We start from the raw sequence: 18,686 nt of genomic DNA, 5'->3' as shown, positions 1-18,686 counted from the left end.
CATAGATGAAATTTTAGTCTTTCATATTGTTATTCTTTGTGTAATTATGAGAATGAGTTGAATTAAAAGACCATTGAGATATTATGAAGCACACACTTCATTACTATATGTCTTTATTATGCCTCACTTTAAGAATAATGTCACGTTAAAAGATCTGCTAACTGGTTTTGTGACTTTCATGACCTAAACTGAGCTGACTTGACATGAATCAATTATGTATAATTGATTCATTGGTTTGTGGATTACCATTTGTGTTTGCTTTAGCTGTCTTGGCTTTTATGACCTGGGTAGAACTTCTGAAGGGTTAGGGTGGAAGTGTGGATAGATGGATGGATTGGTGGATGAATGGAAACCATGGAAAGAGAGGTTAGGCTGAAAACAAATGCTAGCTAGCTGGGTTAGCATAGTGAGCCCGTACACACAGACTCAGATACCAAATTATCAATTATGTAGATATAGATACCTAATTAGTGCTAGCATATACATTCAGCAAGATAGTACACTGAAAAAACCCCCACATAAAATCCATCACACTCACAAACCAGTGTGTGATGTCACAGGAGCTAAGTGGCCATCAAGTGGTTATTTATAGAAATGCAGTTTTTGCTAAATGGCTTGCATATGTGAAGGAACAAAAGGTGTCTGTCGCTAGGTATTTTCTGCTGTTGTTTTCTTCTAAAATTGAATAATTTGGGGGAATATGCATTAAAAGTCTAAATATTTAAAGAGAGATTGTTTTGAAGAAATGTAACAGAGTACTATCAATCTGTCTACATGCCAGATAGCCTCTCAGTAATGGTGGGATAAGTTGCAGTAAACCTCCAACATTCAATCAGATTAGAAGTTTAGTGATTAACTTGGTTACATGATGTCAGTCACTACAGGCCAGAGGTTTGTTTGGTTTTATTGCTTTAACATTCATGCCATAAAACACATTTACAGTTTGAGCACACTGATGTTGAACCAGCTACAATCTTGCCTTCAGAATAACATCAGGTCAGGTGACTTTTTAATGTGACAGAGGTCACTAACACTCATGGTAACAACCTCCCAGAGAATAAAGACCTCAGTCTGCAGCTCTGTTTCAGGAGTATTGGAGAAAGCATATCCTCTGATAATTAACCCATCTACACAGTGAAGATGTCAATCATCTGTGATGTAGTTGCAAGTTTTCAGTTCACAGTCTGATGCACAGTACTGTTAAACTTCCAGTTAAAGACACATAAAACAATAAAACCTTGGTAGGAATCAGGCAGTTTCTTCAACAGATTGTTTAAAATCATTAACCAAGTTGCCTCGATCACAACTTAGTCACATAACCAAAACATGAGTATACAAAATAGTACAACGAAAGCCTTTGATTTATTTTCTCAAAGTGCGTCAAACCCATTGACATGGTAATAAAACAAGATCACAGATAACTGAGCACATTATCAGTGTACGGTTTTTTACCAGTGCTTGTTATTTTCTTGATTGATTTTTATGTTACTGAAAAAACATATTCCTTGCTTATTGTATTTAACAGTTGTTGTTTTTTTACTAGTGAAAAACACAAAGATATTCACTGTACTTGCATAGAAGAAAAGAAAATACTCAAAGCATCAGTTTTGAGTGGTTACACCCAGCAAATGTTTGACTAATGGTTTCATTTCTGATATAGTTCTCAGAAGAGATGTTGCCACGAGTTGCTGAAACAGCTGTTTTGCTTGCACTTTAATGCTGACTTCCACTCTGCTTGGCTCTTCCTGCAGGAGGAACTGAGAATGATACAGGGCAGAGTCATTGAACTTGAAAATGAAGAGGTGTGGAAGGATGGCAAAGCTCCTAAAAAGGAGGACAACTTCCCCATTTCTTCATTTCCCATTGACATCCTAACGGTACTTATTGAAATATCACATAATGCACATAATGGGTACATGCTAAACACATCAAACCCATCAGATACAGATAAAATCTCACATTTATTTATTTAAATTAGTGAAGATTTCTCTGCCAACAGATCTTCTTTTTTAATCCTCCAAGTTGCAATGTAGTGTTTTCACCATAGGGTGGCAGCACATAACTTCTGTTTCCTTACACTGTGTACCAGCTCTGTTTTTTTCCTCAACAGAGCGTGAAATCGTTTGTTTTAAACTCCATCAAACTTGATGCTCAGCTGGAAAAGAAAGTGGTTTCTTCCTGCCTCAAGGAGTTGAAACAGTTCCCAAATGGGTATGGCAACACAGAGACAGCACATCTATCTATCCATCTGTCATAGACATTTAACAGGCCACGTTACCACAGGAATCTCAGTGGAAAAATTTCACTCCACCCTCCTGGAAGCAAGCTGATTTTACTCTTATCTTAGTGGCTTCGAAATAAACTCCAGATTACAATTTCTTATGATGGTGTGTTGTAATCTGAGGATTATTTCTTGTGACTGAGCACAGGCATTAAAGTGAGTCACAAGTATATAGATGGTTTTCTGTCTGATTACCATGACATGTAGTGCAGATGTTGTTTAAATCCATGTCTTTGATCAGTGGTGGCATTTTCAATCACTTTGGTCGCTTTTCTGACTCTTCTCATTAAAATGAAAAGTACCATGAAAATTCAAAACTCTTCCTTTCTTTGGAAGTGAACAAAGTTCCAAATTCAGCGAGGGATCAACCATTTATTTCCCCCACTGTACACATGGCGAGGGTGGGATCAAAGGTATTATGGCCACAACAAGAGAACAGCAAAAACAACTGGATTAAAATAACTTGTGATAAAGAACTGAGATGAGGAAGAGGAAAGCATCCACCTAAAAAAGCAAACAAATGAAAAATCAGGACGCTGACCTTTTTGCAGTGATCAGACAGTAATGTTATGTTATGTTATGTTATGTTATGTTATGTTATGTTATGTTATGTTATGTTATGTTAAGCAATACAAGAATATTCCCCTCGATTGGTCAGACAATCCTCTGAGGATCATGTGTTTGTCCCCATCCCACACAGTGTGTATAAGCAATCTCCCTCCTCCATCTTCCCCTGCAGACATTCTACCCAAAATATAACAGAAAAGAAACAAAACATAATCAAAATAAAGGATTATACACCAGAATTAATCAGTGAAAAGGAAATAACAAGACTCCCACACAAAACACAAGCGCTGTCATGCTGAAACAGAAAAGACCTTTTATTTACTTGGAGCTGCGAAGCTGATGGAAAACTTTCTGCATCGTGCAGCTATGACTTTTCAGCCTTTCTGCAAATCCCCCTAGTGTATTTATGATTAATAAATAACCTTTCTTTGCACTTTTGCACATTTTAACAACACTTCTTATGCATTCATTATTTTAAACATCACTTTTTCCTGTTATCTTTCCATCCCCCTTGGAGGGTTTCTGTTTCCTATAAAGTCTGTAACTTTGCTTTACAACAAAATGTCACAAAATGTTATTATTTTTAAACCCCTGTTATTTATCTGGCTTGTTTAACTCTGTCCGCCTCATCTTTTGACTGAAGCTTCTTCTTTCCTCTGCAGGTTTGAAAAAGCGTTCAGCCAGCATTGCACCTCTCACCAGCCTTTGTGGACAGAGTATCGCATTACATACATTAACAGCTTTACTTCTTTAAAGTAAGTCACGTGACTTCCTGAAAACATCCACGAATGCCCTGCCAGATTTAGCATGTCGTGACACGGTTATCTAGAGGGTTCACGCCACATTTTTCCCCCCAATAAATCTGTCAGCTCATTCATCTCGTGTGGATTTAGAGACAGGATGGATTTATGAGCAATTTTAATTAAAAAAAATGCACCAGGGTGCTATTTAGTCCCGATTTTTTGATTAAAAAAAAAAGCATGCAAAATCAAAGAGAATGAAAGGTATATTACCTAAAGTCAGAAAAAGCATTACAATTTATCTCAAGAAAACCAAAAGTGTGACGAACATGACTGCCAGTAGGTTCTGAATATGTATTACCCATCCTCTGAAAACAATATGTGTATTGTTCATTGTAACAAAGCAGTTTAATGTTTATAACAGAGAATCTATTCTGTCATTCTCTTTATTCAAGTTTTTTGAAATGAATCAAAAAAATCGAATGTGCAGACTTGAGCGGAAGTTCATGGTTGTCTTTTGCTTGGATGAGTCATCTCGCAGATATTCAGCTCTGACATATATCTGCCGGGACAGTAATTCTGTTGTGTGCCACGACTGCTGAGTCTCACAAGTGTGGGAGTTCTTTGGATGGGACAGCAGAGGCTTTTATATGCCAGAGCAAAAAGAGATCCACGTGATTTCAGAGAAGCAGGGCTCTGAATGTGAAACGCTGCTGTGGTATAATCGGGAGAAAGAGAAAGTACTGCGGGCACACCAGCTGCTTCTGTCACTCGCTGTGCTGGTTAGCTCAGTTTCTGCAGGGATATTTAATCAAGGTTCTAACACTTTATATTTATAGCTGCAGGCGTAGCTGCAGGTTAAACCTAGAGCCTATCCTAGCTTCCATAGGGCACGATGTGGGGTATACCCTGGACAGATTTGCTATCTGTTCAGGGAGTATTTTCATGCTTAGTTTAAGTTTTTGCTATCATTTTGGTTAGCTGGGCTTTGCTTGATTTAATTACTGCTATCTCTTTTGTTACTGATCCTGCTGTGTTCATGTTTCTCCTGTCACCGCCTGTTTCTTTCCATATATGTACATGGAAGGACTGGGAAGAGAAATAGATGTAGTGCTAAAGTCTGTCTGGGAAATCTCATCAGACCTTTTGTTATGTTTAAACTAGGAAAGCCCTTCAGTATTCCTGTTTGAAAGCTTGATTCAGTACACACACTTTTCCTGCCTGTAGTGCCAGGGAAAACACAAGGAAGTCTAGAAATATGCAGGGAACTGGAGACACATTAAGGGAAAAGACACACCGTGTCTGCCTTTGATAAAGTTAATTAAAAAATAATAATAATAATAATTCAGCTCCACTGTATTGAGTTTTCTGCAGGAAGTTTAGGAGATGGCTTAATCAAAATGCCTAAACAGGCTAAAACAACAGTGAATAGCAGTGATAAAAAGACCTGATAGGACCACATTCAACATGTTACTGAAATAAAAGCATACGTCATATTGGCAGAGGTGTCCTCATTCTGCAGAGAATTCAGTCTGAGAATTCAGATCCTGGTGATATATAGAGTCTGTAAAAAGAGGAGGTTAGGATGAATGGCAAAAACCGCCCCAAAAAAACACAGACGGTAGAACCAAAGCCTGATCACACAATGGCTCCCTGGGCTTTCACATTATTATCATCATTGTAACCATGATTGTCGTCACCGTGCTGATGCCTTAGATCCATCAGATGAGTTTAAATCTCACTGAGGTCGAAAATCGAGGTCATAGTTTTCTGGAAATCTTGTAAATCCAAAGAATGACGTCACCTGGGATGTTCACACTTACAGGTACATCTGTTAGGAAGCTGAGGGGGTAGCAACTCTGTAGATAACCCTCTCAGGACACACCAACTCTTGCAGAGTATTAAACAGGGAATGGGAAAAATAAAAAACAAAATATAAATAAAATTACACCAACCCTACCCTGTAAAAACATGCGAGTTATTTAAATGAATTGAGATGTGAAGTGTGAAGAGAAATATATCTCACGGTTTGCCCCAAAGTGCTTCATTAAAAAACAAAAAGTCTGGAAAAATTGATTAAAAAACTGTAATTTTGAAAACACGTGTAACTTGTAGGTAGTATAAGACAGAAATAAACATGCAACATACTCAAGTAATTACTTAAAATTAATGTAAGCAAATGAGATGTGCTTCACCAGACTCACCAGTGCAGTTCTGATTGAAAATGTGGCAATATTATCACCATGCAACCTCATGATGATCAAGTTTTTTTATTTGTTGTTGTTTTCTCCTGCAGGAAACACATGGAGGAGTACAAAGAAACCTGTAAAGATGGGGTGAACGGCTTTCAAAAAGCGGTAGATAGTTTGATTGACAAGCTTATGCGAGACCTGGAGGATCAGTTTAAAGAAGATGTCAAGGTACGGCAATCTAGTGAATCATATGTTGTACAGGATATAAAACTGAGGAAAAGGGAATCTTCCCATTTAACTTTTTTTGTTATTTCCTTCCTCTTTGGAGCTACAGTAAAACAGGCCACCCAAACACATGAGATATCAACAAAAAGCCCAGAATCTCCTCTATTAAGTACATCAGGACTTAGTAGAATAGCTCACAAAAAGGGGATTCCTCCTTTCTTGCAGTAATAGCCAAGAGCACTTAGGGAAAATTCACAGAAGAAGAAAAAAAAAAGGGCCAAACAGAGCAGCAGACAACACGCCAAGTTGCACCAATATTTGGACAAAAGGATGAAGATGGTAACTTATCAGCTAGTTCACACTTTGCTAAATGCTAGTTATTTAGCAAAGTGTATCTGTGGCTGCAAGAAGGAGGAAAACCGGTAACTAAATGGTGCAGACAGCACCACCTGGGGAGGGAGTTACACCCCAGGAGAGATTACAGTAACCAGTGCAAACGTTGTGGGCACACAGGCTCATTACTAACGAGCAGAGGCGTGGCAAATCAATTTCATAGAACAAAGTTTAGACAAAACTACAAATATACACCTGCAGAAAAGAAAACAGCAACTTAAGCAGCAGGGCTGGCAATACCGAACCATTAATTAAGACACTTTATTAACAAACATTAGTTAAAAGAACAAGGTTCAATACCAGCCAACACGACAGCAACAAAGCAACAACAAGGCTAAAGGAAGACAGCAGCAGTGTGTAGTCCTGGAACAACAGAAAGAACTACCCTTTAACAGTCACACAGCTTAAACAATTGCCAGGGGAAATGAATCCAATCTATAATACTTAAAGACAGCCTGTGAATAACAGGAATGAGTGCACATTGCCAGGGACCAGGAGGAGGCCACAGCTGCTTCTTATAACCGGCCTCTGACTAACCCCTAAGAAAGGGGTGAATGTTCATGCTGCGTTTGCTGACACCATGCATGAATCAAACATCTCCTACCAAATCTAACCAACTGCATACTTATTATTCACAACTATACTAGATGCTATGAGTGTTTAGACCAAAAGCGTTTGGTATTGTGGAAAGTTTTAGTATATTCAAAGACACAAACTCATGCAGAATGACCCCCTAAGTAAGCGTAAGAGTACTTTCCTAAAATCTTTCTCCAGATGTTATGTCTTTAAAGTGAGAAGTAACTTTCTTGAAACATTCAAAGATACAAGGAAGTATGATATAAGCTAAATCCAGATGTTTGGCTTACATGCTGTTCAGTTCTACAGTTGTACCATTCTAATCAGCTTGGAAGTCAATATCTGGTATGATTGCTGTTATTTTCAACACAGCCTGAACTCTCACTCTCACTGTTAGCCTTTAAAAAGTCTTCAGGAATAGTTTTACAGACTTCTTGAACAATACGTGAATGCTCTTTAAGATGTTGACTTATCTTTGGTATTTTTTAACTAAAACTAAAGTGCAGACAGTTGCCTTTTTGTGTTCATTTCTAAGTTGTTTGTTACGTGTAGCCACAACTATGGTTCATTCCTTGAGTTAGGTTTCTTTTTTATGCTTGAATGATTCATAGGTCAGTGTTAAGAGGCTCGAGGACTGGACTGAAAATGAGGGAAAACACAGATAATGGCCAAAGAAAAAGACTTTCTGAAAGCGTGGAGAAATAATACTTAATACTAGTCTGGCTCCTTCAAAACAAAATTTTGGACTTTTGCACATTACTTTGTCTGTGAAGGTTCTCAGTCATCCAGGTCATCGTAGTCTAAGGAGCTTGGAAAGAAAAGCATCTGGACTCGTTTAAGTTGCTTGAAGACATTTCACCTCTCGTCCGAGAAGCTTCTTCAGTTCTAGGGTCAAATGGTGGAGAGTCCCAGATGGTCGCTCACAGTGGACATAAATGGCCTCTTTTACTCGTCTTTCAAACCATCTGTCCTCTTTTTCCAAAATATGAGCATTGGCATCCTTGAAAGAGTGGCCGTTGTCCTTTGAGGATTCCATCTGCCCTCAGAAAATCACATGGTATGCTGGGGTTAGGTTTCACAATGAGCTCACCCGAAACCTTGGCTGATTGTGACCTACACATGAGCCACACCTTGGCTCGTGTTATTAGTTAGTGGATCATTACGGGGTCCATCATCCTCTTGGGGGGACACTCCCACAGGGCTTAAATCTGGGACTCTCCACCATTTGACCCTAGAACAGAAGAAGCTTCTCGGATGAGAGGTGAAACATCTTCAAGCAACTTAAAGAAGTCCAGACGCTTTTCTTTCCAAGCTCCTTAGATTGCACATTACTTTAGATTTTGTGATGAAGATAAATACGCATATAAGTAGGCTTTGAGAGGAGGTAGTTCCATTAACTGCTTCTCATTCAATATATTCCTTTTAATATGAGGTTTGAGGTTTGTTTGTTTTTTTACTTTTAGCCTATTTAGTAGAATAATCAGGTGTTAACTTGAAATGTGACTTTTTATAATCTGTCGTGAGTAAACCCTCAAAGGCATTGTGTGATTAATGGCTGTGTTATTTGTTGTTTTTCCAGTCTTACTTAAGGAGAATGATGACAAGGAAATGGCTCACCAACGATGAAGACTTTGATCAACTCTACAGCCGGACAAAGCTGCTTTCCCAGCACTGCAGTCTCATGATGCCACCACAAGCCAAGGTGAGAAGGAGGAGATGGCCTGGAAAAAAGTCAACAGGGGCAGTCCAGAGTTGACCAACTACTTTATAAAACTTAACAGCCAAATGTTTTTACTTACAGTACAGGAAAGGCCGCCGCTTGGAATAAAGACAGGTTGCCTGCCAAAGTCAAGTCCCTTGCTAAGGCTAAGGATTTTCTGGCATTTGTCCCAGTCTGATTAGACAGTTACCATGAAGGGAATTACCTTCAACAGAAGTTTTTATGGTAATTATGGTTTTATTTGTAGGGTGTTAAGTGATTTAAATAGGAACAAAAGATGCAGAATATCATCTAATATCTATTGTACTTAGACGTTTTTTTAATGCTTACTATGAAATCGGGAAGTCCTGTTTATTTTAGATCGATTGTCTCGGAAGTTCCAGTTAATACATTTTGCTGTCCCATTGTTTTTCTCCGGATGCTGCAAGAGCAGAAAAAAAAACTGTGAGTGTCATGAATCCTAACAGGAAAGAATGAATAGGTAGATTAAAAGGTGTCAGTTCAGATGAATTGAACCCTGGTGGTCACGATGCATTATCACCTCCAAACTAACATTTCCCGTTTTTTGCGTCCATCCTGTTATGCCGCCACCTAACTCCCTCTTTCTGTGTGTGTGTATGTGTGTTTGTGACTCTGTTACCCTGGAGACAGGCGTTTGCAAGCAAACTGCACTACCATGTGGTGATAGAATACATCGGTCAGCTGATGAAGAGTAACTACTCGTGCAAAAATCGGAAACACGAGAAGGCCGCGACCAAGATCCGTCATCAGTGGAATAAACTCAGTGATCTATTTGAGGACATGGTAATTAAGTCATCACTTCCCTATCAACACTAAAAGCAAATAAAAAGTAAAATACAAATTAATTGCTGTAGGTATTTTTAAGTACATGTCATGATTCAGTAAACCTTCAAACTACTTTGAATTTTAAACAGGTTTAATGAACAGGTGGAACGTTTCTAATTATTTTTAGCCAAGTAATCTAAACACTTTTAACCTCCTAAGACCTGAACTCTTTCATGGCATGCATTTGTAATTTCTCTTTGCTATTTGGGACCTGATGAATGTAAAAACAAAGAATGATGTCTAAATGGTCCTTTATTTTCATTTCACATAATATGCATCCTCTTTTGCTTCAAAATACAAAATACTGACCTGATCTTTGGTCCACAGATCCTTCGTTCATGTTAAAAGCAGTATAAGTGTATGTTTAAGTGGCGTATTTGCCTTTGATGGCTGGTCACATTCCTCTCAATGAGCAGCATAACAGGAAATCCTCTGCTGTGCAGCCCCTTTATTTGTGTAGTCATGTGTTTTATTCAAAATTCAAAGGATGTTCAAGGTCAGCAGCAACTCCATCAGTTTTAATGTTTTGATATTTTTTGTCTTTTACAGAAGTCGAATAATGAGTGGCTCTACCATGTAGGAGACGACTTGAGCAACATCATTGGACAGAAAAACACATCAGACATCAAGAACCATCTGCAGCCTGTAATAGAGAATTACCCAGACTTCAGGTAAGCATTTCTGCCAAATGCAACATGACGATTCACTAAAAATAAACCAGGAAAAATCCCGTTCTACCCTCTCTTAGTCTTTAGGATGCAGGCAGATTAGGGTTTTCCCATAATCCACTAGGTGACAGATAAGGAACGCTTAGGCTGGACTGGTTTCTAGCCTTTTACAGATTTGGTGTGTACAATTTAGGCCAGGTTTCTACAAAATAACCCTGTTTTATGCCAACGGTTATATCTGAATATAGAGAGCAGTGTTTTCTGCTCTGACATTTACCAAAATTTGGCTCCAGTGCTTGTTGCAGTTGAGCGTTATTAAAATTTTCCTTTACTGAGCTTTGTTAATATTGTACAAATCAACAGAAACAAAAGGACATCGCTGTTTGTCTTGGATTAATATTTAGCTGTTAGAGAGGCGTTAAAGTAGGATTTGGTGGAAGAGGAAATCCTAAAATTGAGTGCTTTGCAAGGGCAAAAGAATTGCTCAGTAATAAGTTACATAATAGCTTATTTTGTGAGTGCCGGTACATTTTTCTTTGTGTACAGGCTGTGATCAGCTGACCTGTGCTGCTTCTTTGATGGTGGTGGCAACCCCCAATCCTACTCAAGTAAATAAAAGTGAAGTAAAGTGTTTGGAAAAATGTACTTCTAAAAGTACTTTTTGTTGCACCATGTTCATTCATTCATGAGCTGCTGTAGCATGAGTCAAATGGATAAACTGCACGTCAGCACCTCAGCATGCAGTCGAGTTCTATAGTCTTACTAATGACCTACTAATTTCATTCACATGTGTTGCAGCAGGGACACATAGAAACGTTTCAGGACACTGGCCCTCGAAGACACCTGGGATGTAACCTAACATTGACCATGAACACCACAGAGCCTGTTTAGCCTTCACTAAACTGTATAAAACTCCTTAGAGCTAGCTAGATGTTAGCCGCACTACAACTTTATTTACATCTGTCCATGAACACATCACAGGACAAAGTGTAAGCCACTCTGGGATGTCATATTTATTTATGTATTTATTTATTTTTGGTAAAAAAAAATAATAAAAATTTTGCACTGTAGTTCAGGACAAGCTAAGATCACGCAGTATGTAGGCTTTAGGGGTTTCCCATCTACCAGGTTTCTATTGAAATTGTTTTATAAAAGTGAAACATGTATGGAGTAAACTATAAAACAACAGCATGTCTGTGTCAGAAATTTGTGGTTGTGACATGCGAAGAAAAGCAGAAAGAAAAAAAAATCCAAAATGAAGACACAACAAAAGTGTCAGACCTTCCCCTTTGTGGTTGTTGAAGCACATAAAGGAATTCTTTATTTTATATTGGTGTAAAACAGAAGTGGGCAGATTGTAGCTGAATAGGAATCCCCCATTATCAGCTGTCAAGTAAACCTAAGTGGACTTTGACTATCATCAGGAGAATGAGGAAGTGAAGCGAATTTCAATGACTGACCCAAAGCAGAAGAGCAATGTTTAATTAGCTGTCTGTGAGATTCATATAAACCCCTCTGACATTTAGCATCAGGGATATATCTCGTCCAAGCACGACATCTGAGATGTGATTTTCTTGAAAGGAAGCCGATAAAACGGTGAATGGTATTTTTAACAGCCATCACATGATAATGACCTTTGCTCTCACTTTATGAGTTATGAACATGAGTGGGACAAACTGCAGACATGTGAGGTGATCAAAATAAACAAAAGGACATGTTGGTAACAAAGATGAAATCCACAAGTCGTGGTGATTACTCAGTTTCTTTTTCTTTGCAGAAATTTGGATATTGTTTGCACTAAATTTAGATCTGACAGCTTTTTTATGATGAGACAACACACTCCACTCAGCAAACATGAACGGTAGAAAAGACAGTAGTTGTTCCAGTCTTTTGACAGATATCAGCAAGTGATGAAATGATGCCTGAAAGTGTGTTCCTGAATCAGTGTTATACACGTGAAAACAAAAGCATGAGCTCATTGGGGACAGAAAAACAGATTAGCTCATCTTACTGCTGTCCAGTGGATGGGGGATAAGTCCAGTGGACATTTCAGTGAACAGTTCCTGAATGACATTCAAAGCTCTTCTTTGGATGTTGCAAAACAGGCAGACTGGTCATGGTTTGTTGTAACAAAGTGCCTGAACATTATATTTAAAATAGGTTTGTGGAATACACCAGGCACAGACACACGCACACACAGGTATGTACTGCCAACTTCCACATTTATTGAAGCTTTGAGTGTTGAGTTTTGACAGCTGACTCAGTCGTACAGTCTGACAGCTCACGAGCCCAGCTGATCTCTTCCCTGGCCGCCCCTCCCCGTCTCACTATAAACACAGCGGAGGGAGACCATCATCAGTACATAAACACCATCAGCTGTTCTTACCGGCCTCGCAGCGCCGCCCTGTTGAGCCTTCTGCTGCACTCCTCCCCTGCAGCTGCGCCCGGGGCCACGCCTCCGCCACACACCCCCACCGCCCGTTCGAGGCCGGGGAGCCGTCCGGCCGAGCCAACTCCCCCCCGCGAGCGAGAGAGGAAATCGGCCACCGCCATCTGCGCCCCCGGCCTATGGATCACCTTGAACTTAAAGGGCTGCAACGCCAGATACCACCGGGTGATCCGGGCGTTGGCATCCTTCATGCGGTGGAGCCACTGCAGCGGGGCGTGGTCCGAACAGAGGGTGAATGAGCGTCCCAGGAGGTAATAGCGCAGGGAGCCGACCGCCCACCGGATGGCCAGGCACTCCTTCTCCACGGTGCTGTACCGGCGCTCGCGCTCCGCTAGCTTCCGGCTGATGTATAGGACAGGGCGGTCAGCCCCCCTCACCTGCTGGGACAAAACGGCTCCCAGCCCTCTGTCCGAGGCGTCAGTCTGCAGAACAAAAGGGAGGGAAAAGTTAGGAGTGTGAAGCAGCGGCTCCCCACAGAGAGCCTTTTTCACCTGCACAAACGCCGCCTGGCACGGCCCCGTCCACTGGACCAGATCCGGGGCACCCTTTCGAGTGAGATCGGTCAGGGGGCTGGTTAGCTGCGCAAACCCCGGCACAAAGCGACGATAGTAACCCGCCAACCCCAAGAACCGTCTCACCTCCTTTTTCGTCCTGGGGCGCGGGCAGGATGCGATAGCCGCCGTCTTCTCCACCTGTGGACGCACCTGCCCGCCCCCCAGGTGGTACCCCAGATACTGCACCTCCCTCCGTCCAACCGCGCACTTCTTCGGATTGGCCGTGAGCCCCGCCCCCCTCAGGGACTCCAGGACCGCGGCCACCCGCAGCACATGCTCCGCCCAGGTGTCGCTGTGGATGATCACGTCATCCAGGTAGGCGGCAGCATACGCTGCGTGCGGACGCAGTACCCGGTCCATGAGACGCTGGAAAGTGGCCGGGGCCCCGAACAGGCCGAACGGAAGTGTCACGAACTGGTACAAACCGTACGGAGTGGAGAAGGCCGTTTTCTCCCTGGCCTCGGCAGACAAGGGAATCTGCCAATAGCCCTTGGTTAAGTCCAGTGTCGTGAAAAAGCGGGCCGTGCCTAACCGGTCCAGGAGCTCGTCGACCCGAGGCATGGGGTAGGCATCAAAGCGTGACACTTCGTTCACCCTGCGATAGTCGACACAGAACCGTATAGACCCATCCTTCTTCGCCACCAGAACGATGGGGCTACACCAGGCGCTGTGCGACTCTTCTATTACTCCCATCCTCAGCATTTCCGCCAATTCCCTCTGCACGATTTTTCGCTTGTGCTCCGGGAGCCTGTAGGGCCGTGAACGCACCGTCACGCCAGGCTGCGTCACGAAATGGTGCTCGATGAGGGACGTCCGGCCGGGCAGGGGGGAGAACACGTCCGCAAAACGCTGTTGCAACGCGACAACATCCGCTCTCTGGGCCTGTGTGAGATGGTCATCACAAGGGAGGGAGGCGGGAATGATAGAATTTGGCACCTCAGGCCCCAACTCATCTCTCTCCTTCACCAAGCTCACCAGAGAAGCGGTTTCAACCTCTCGCCACAGTTTGAGGAGATTGAGGTGATAAATCTGCGTGGCTCCTCCCCTGTCCGACCGAGCGACCTCATAGTCCACGTCCCCGACTCGCCGTGTGACCACAAAGGGTCCTTGCCACTTGGCGAGCAACTTCGAGCTGGAAGTAGGGAGTAACACAAGCACTTTATCTCCCGGTGAGAATTGCCTGAGCCTAGCCCCTCTGTCATACAGGCGTTGCTGACGCTGCTGAGCCTGGAGCAAATTCTCCCGTGACACCTTCCCCAAAGTGTGGAGTTTTGCTCTCAGGTCCAACACGTACTGAATCTCATTTTTGGCGGGGCTCGGACCGTCCTCCCAGTTTTCTTTAATCAGGTCGAGCACCCCACGTGGCCTCCTGCCGAACAGCAGTTCAAAGGGAGAAAATCCCGTGGAGGCCTGGGGCACCTCCCGCACTGCGAATAACAGAGGGTCTAGCCAGTGATCCCAATTGCGTTCATCCTCGTTAATGAACTTCCGAATCATGGACTTTAAAGTCTTATTCAGCCGCTCCACCAGCCCGTCAGTCTGAGGGTGGTAGACGCTGGTCCGAATAGATTTAATCCCCAGTAATTCGTACAGTTCCCGCAGTGTACGAGACATAAACGACGTGCCCTGGTCAGTCAGTATCTCTTTCGGGATTCCGACTCGGGAGATGACCTGAAACAGTGCCTGCGCCACACTCTTTGCAGAGATGGTGCGCAGCGGAACTGCTTCCGGGTACCGCGTTGCGTAATCCACCAGGACTAACACAAAGCGGTAGCCGCGTGCACTCCGGTGAAACGGCCCGATGAGGTCCATGCCGATGCGCTCAAACGGGACCTCAATGAGGGGGAGAGGGCGCAGCGGCGCCTTCGGTATGGCCGGCTGGTTAACAAGTTGGCAGTCCGGGCAGGACGCGCACCAGCGGCGCACATCCGCTCGGATGCCCGGCCAATAAAATCGGGCCGTTATTCGCTCCAGAGTTTTCTCGTAGCCCATATGCCCTGCCATGGGGTTATAGTGGGCCGCCTGGAAAAGAGTTTCCCGGCGGCCCTGCGGCACCAACAACTGGGTGTGTGTTTCCTCGGTCTGAGTGTCACGACTCACTCGATATAACCGGTCGTTTAATAAGACGAAACGCGGGTAGGTCTGCGCGGCCTCAGGGCGCACCACGTGACCATCAATAGCCATCACTTGGTCAAAGGCTGAGCGTAGGGTGCCGTCACGAGACTGCTCCAGTGGGAAATCACCCATGGGGGACACTTCCGGGGCCGGCGGGACGTCCCGTGAGGGACCCGCCGGCTCCTCCCCCCCGGAGTCGGTGTCGGACGACCCCGCGTCACCGCTGAATGCCGCGCACACGCTACACCCCGCTTCCGGTCGTGATCGCACCCCCGCGTACTGCCCCAGTAGCTGATGAAACCCCGGCCAATTGGTACCCAGAATCAGGGGGTGCGACAGGCGCGGGCTAACCGCCGCCGTTACTCTATGCATTTTGCCCTTATACTTTAATAACAGCGGCACTATGGGATACCTGTGAACGTCACCATGCACACACCTCACCTCCACCCATTCTGCCTCCAGCAATGCCCCGGGGCGAACCAAGCTTTGGTGTACGAGGGTCTGCGTGCAGCCCGTGTCCACCAACGCCTGGCGTATACCCCCTCGAGTCCTTACCGGAATACTGTATGTCCCTCCTGGACCGGGGGAGGGTGCTGGGGCGCCAGCAACGCGGAACACCTGCCCCACTTCCATAAGCGGACAATCCCTCCTCAGGTGCCCCGGCTGCCCGCACTTCCAACACTCCGGCCCCGGCGTCTGTGCTGCTCTCCGTGGCTCGGGGGCGGCTCCACTTGGCTCGGCTCCCCTGGACGGCACCAACGCCGCGAAAGGGTTAGTGGGGCTCAGCGCCGGCAGCCGCTCGGCCTGCCCTGGTGCCGGCACACGGCGCCTCGGGGCCGGCACTGGGGCCTGTTTGTTCGGCCTCCGTCCGGCGTCCCCGGGTTCCCCTGCTCCAGCGGCAAGGTGGTCCTCCGCCAGCGTCACCGCTACCTCCAAGCTTGCGGGCCGGTGGCACCGGACCCATCTCGCCGTCTCCGCTGGCAACCCCTCCGTGAACTGCTCCAGCACCACCTTGTCCACCAGCTTCGTCTCGCCCTCCGATGCCCCCGGTTGCAGCCAGCGCACCGCCGCGTCGCGCAGCTGCCGGGCCCAGGCGAATGGTCGGTCCGTTGTAGCCAGCCGACAGGCCCGGAACCGCCGGCGATGGTCTTCGGCGGTGAGCCCCAGCCTGTCCACCACCGCCCGGCTCACGTCCGGGAAGCTGCTCCTCGACGCCGGAGGCAGACTCAGGGCCGCTGTTTGTGCCTCCCCAGACAGCAGGGGGAGCAGCCGCGGAGCCCACTCCTCCCGCGGCCATTGGCAAGCCTCCGCCGTGGCACGGAAGGTCTCCAAAAAAATTTGTGGGTCGTCCCCGTCCCCCATTCGGGGCACCGCCACCGACAGTGGCGAGGGCTTCGGCGTGGCAGCGGCCCCGACCAGCCGTTCCAGAATTTGCGTCTGTCGGTCCGTCTGCTCCTGCAGCGCGGCCAGGTGGGCACGCTGGTCGGCCGCCTGATCCCGGCTCATCGTCGCCATCTCCGCCAGCATCTGCGCCAAGAATTGCAGAGGCTGGGCGGGTGGCGCGGCCTGTGGGTCGGACATTCCCCCACCGGCACTTTCCCGGGTTTCGGCACCACTTGTGGAATACACCAGGCACAGACACACGCACACACAGGTATGTACTGCCAACTTCCACATTTATTGAAGCTTTGAGTGTTGAGTTTTGACAGCTGACTCAGTCGTACAGTCTGACAGCTCACGAGCCCAGCTGATCTCTTCCCTGGCCGCCCCTCCCCGTCTCACTATAAACACAGCGGAGGGAGACCATCATCAGTACATAAACACCATCAGCTGTTCTTACCGGCCTCGCAGCGCCGCCCTGTTGAGCCTTCTGCTGCACTCCTCCCCTGCAGCTGCGCCCGGGGCCACGCCTCCGCCACAAGGTTCTTTGCGAAGTTATGTGTTATGTGTAGACACAATGCACCTCCATTCCTTGAGTAAGGAGCATTTTTTATAGTCAGCTGATGCATAGGTCAGTGAAAGCAGCAAAACAAATAAAATGGTTTTTCAGAAAATGGTCATGAACTCGACTGAAAACAAGTGGAAAAAAACCCGAAGAAAGAAAGAAACACCCTGGAGGACTTTTGCTCAAGACACTTTTAAAAAGTTACAAGAAAGTCTAGCTCTGTTGAAGCGATATATAAAGAGATTAAGGGTGGCTAAATAGTGTTGTACATTATATAAATGTCCAAAATTAATTATGATCTTGTTCAGCTAGAGATATGCTCTTGGAGATTATCTCAGATTTTCTCCACCTGTGAGAAAACATGATCTGAGAGGACTTTAAAAAGGACATTTTGAGATGCTGTGAAAGTTTTACTTTGGTGTATTTTGGCCATGGCCACAAAACTCAGCTTTTACCTTTCAGGGTTCTAGGAAATGGTTTTATCCTTCACAGTGAAAGCTTAAAATGTTTGGTGACTAATGAGAAGAGCCTGTGGAGTTTTTTTGTTCTACTGCCCAGCTGTCAACTGTTCAGGAATCATAATCTGAGTGACCCATTTGTGGATGCCTGTGGTGATAATACCCCTGAAGTTGAGTCTTCTGGAATGCACAAGGAGTTACGGTCATTCACGATTAAAAATGCTCTGCTGTAAATGATCTGATGGTTCTTAGGTCTGCTTCACTCTCTGTTTAAAGGCATTTTAGAGTTTTGTTTCCTCAGTTCCCACCAGATTGCTGCTGTAAATAAACCTCTTAACTGCTCACTGCAGGCAAAATCCAGATGTTCCAGCATTCCTATCATTTGATGCCTGTGCCCTGTTATTGTGCAATACACAGCTTATCTTAGGTAAAACTTCACAAAACATGGCAAGAAGAACTATCTAACAAGATAGATCAACATCTGTCTGTCTGCCTCTCACACAGGCTGCAAACTGCAACCGTTTTAGTTTCTAAAAGAAAATTGCGTATTCCTCTCACAACATAACAGAAAGCTGAAAACCACATAAACTTGTGCGCAGGAGACGGATGTTTTTGTTAATGAGAGCTAATTGCAGCCTCTGTAACAAAAAAGCAAGCTGGAAGCACAGAGTGCAGCCTGTTGACCCTGTATAGCTGAGGCACGCTGAGTTGGGATTTACGTAATATCTCACAAAGTTTCCCCCAGCAGTAGAAATGTGAGAGGAGGGCCTTAAATGATCCTGCAATGCTGTGGTTAACTTTAGACTTCATGCAATATGTGCATGGGGCATTTCCACATTCTTTCCCCTTTTTCTCTTTCTTTCGGTTCTGCTAAATGAAAACATGTGCATCTTTTTTTATTTCCCAAATGAGAAAATAAATACATTTAGCAAGAAAAGCAGATGTTTCTCTTGCCAG

The 18,686-nt window shown here is 44.7% G+C and overlaps 2 protein-coding genes across 3 annotated transcripts in view; one reads left to right on the top strand and one right to left on the bottom strand.

Moving 5' to 3' along the window:
- exoc3l4 (exocyst complex component 3-like 4) overlaps window positions 1-18,686 on the top strand; it is a 36,213-nt gene that overhangs the window by 11,037 nt on the left and 6,490 nt on the right. Inside the window, exons 7-13 of one of the 2 annotated variants that reach the window (XM_085390548.1) lie at window positions 1,752-1,877; window positions 2,111-2,211; window positions 3,511-3,603; window positions 5,885-6,008; window positions 8,554-8,676; window positions 9,346-9,498; window positions 10,090-10,211. In XM_085390548.1, coding sequence (XP_085246674.1) covers window positions 1,752-1,877; window positions 2,111-2,211; window positions 3,511-3,603; window positions 5,885-6,008; window positions 8,554-8,676; window positions 9,346-9,498; window positions 10,090-10,211 — 842 coding nt within the window. The remainder of the gene's footprint in view (window positions 1-1,751; window positions 1,878-2,110; window positions 2,212-3,510; window positions 3,604-5,884; window positions 6,009-8,553; window positions 8,677-9,345; window positions 9,499-10,089; window positions 10,212-18,686) is intronic. The other variant, XM_085390549.1, reaches the window with a different exon arrangement.
- On the bottom strand, window positions 12,432-17,032 carry LOC146646130 (uncharacterized). The gene is made up of 3 exons (XM_085392180.1): window positions 15,882-17,032; window positions 12,678-13,079; window positions 12,432-12,440 (listed from the first exon to the last, which is right to left on the bottom strand). Exons 1-3 carry the CDS (start codon window positions 17,001-17,003, stop codon window positions 12,432-12,434), a joined length of 1,533 nt encoding a protein of 510 aa, XP_085248306.1. The 5' UTR covers window positions 17,004-17,032.

This window comes from Rhamphochromis longiceps, linkage group LG19, assembly GCF_057381845.1.
Source record: "Rhamphochromis longiceps isolate RC_006_pf linkage group LG19, R_longiceps_female_GT1.1, whole genome shotgun sequence".
Taxonomy (NCBI): domain Eukaryota; kingdom Metazoa; phylum Chordata; class Actinopteri; order Cichliformes; family Cichlidae; genus Rhamphochromis; species Rhamphochromis longiceps.
Note: the sequence above shows the minus strand (reverse complement) of the source record. Positions and strands in the feature narration are given on the sequence as shown.

Excerpts from the sequence above, each read along its gene's own strand:
- LOC146646130 (XM_085392180.1), bottom strand. The coding sequence starts at position 17,003 with ATGTGGAAGTTGGCAGTACATACCTGTGTGTGCGTGTGTCTGTGCCTG. Across the intron at positions 13,080-15,881 it reads GAGGGACATACAGTATTCCG|ACTGACGCCTCGGACAGAGG; the intron begins GTAAGGACTCGA and ends TTTGTTCTGCAG.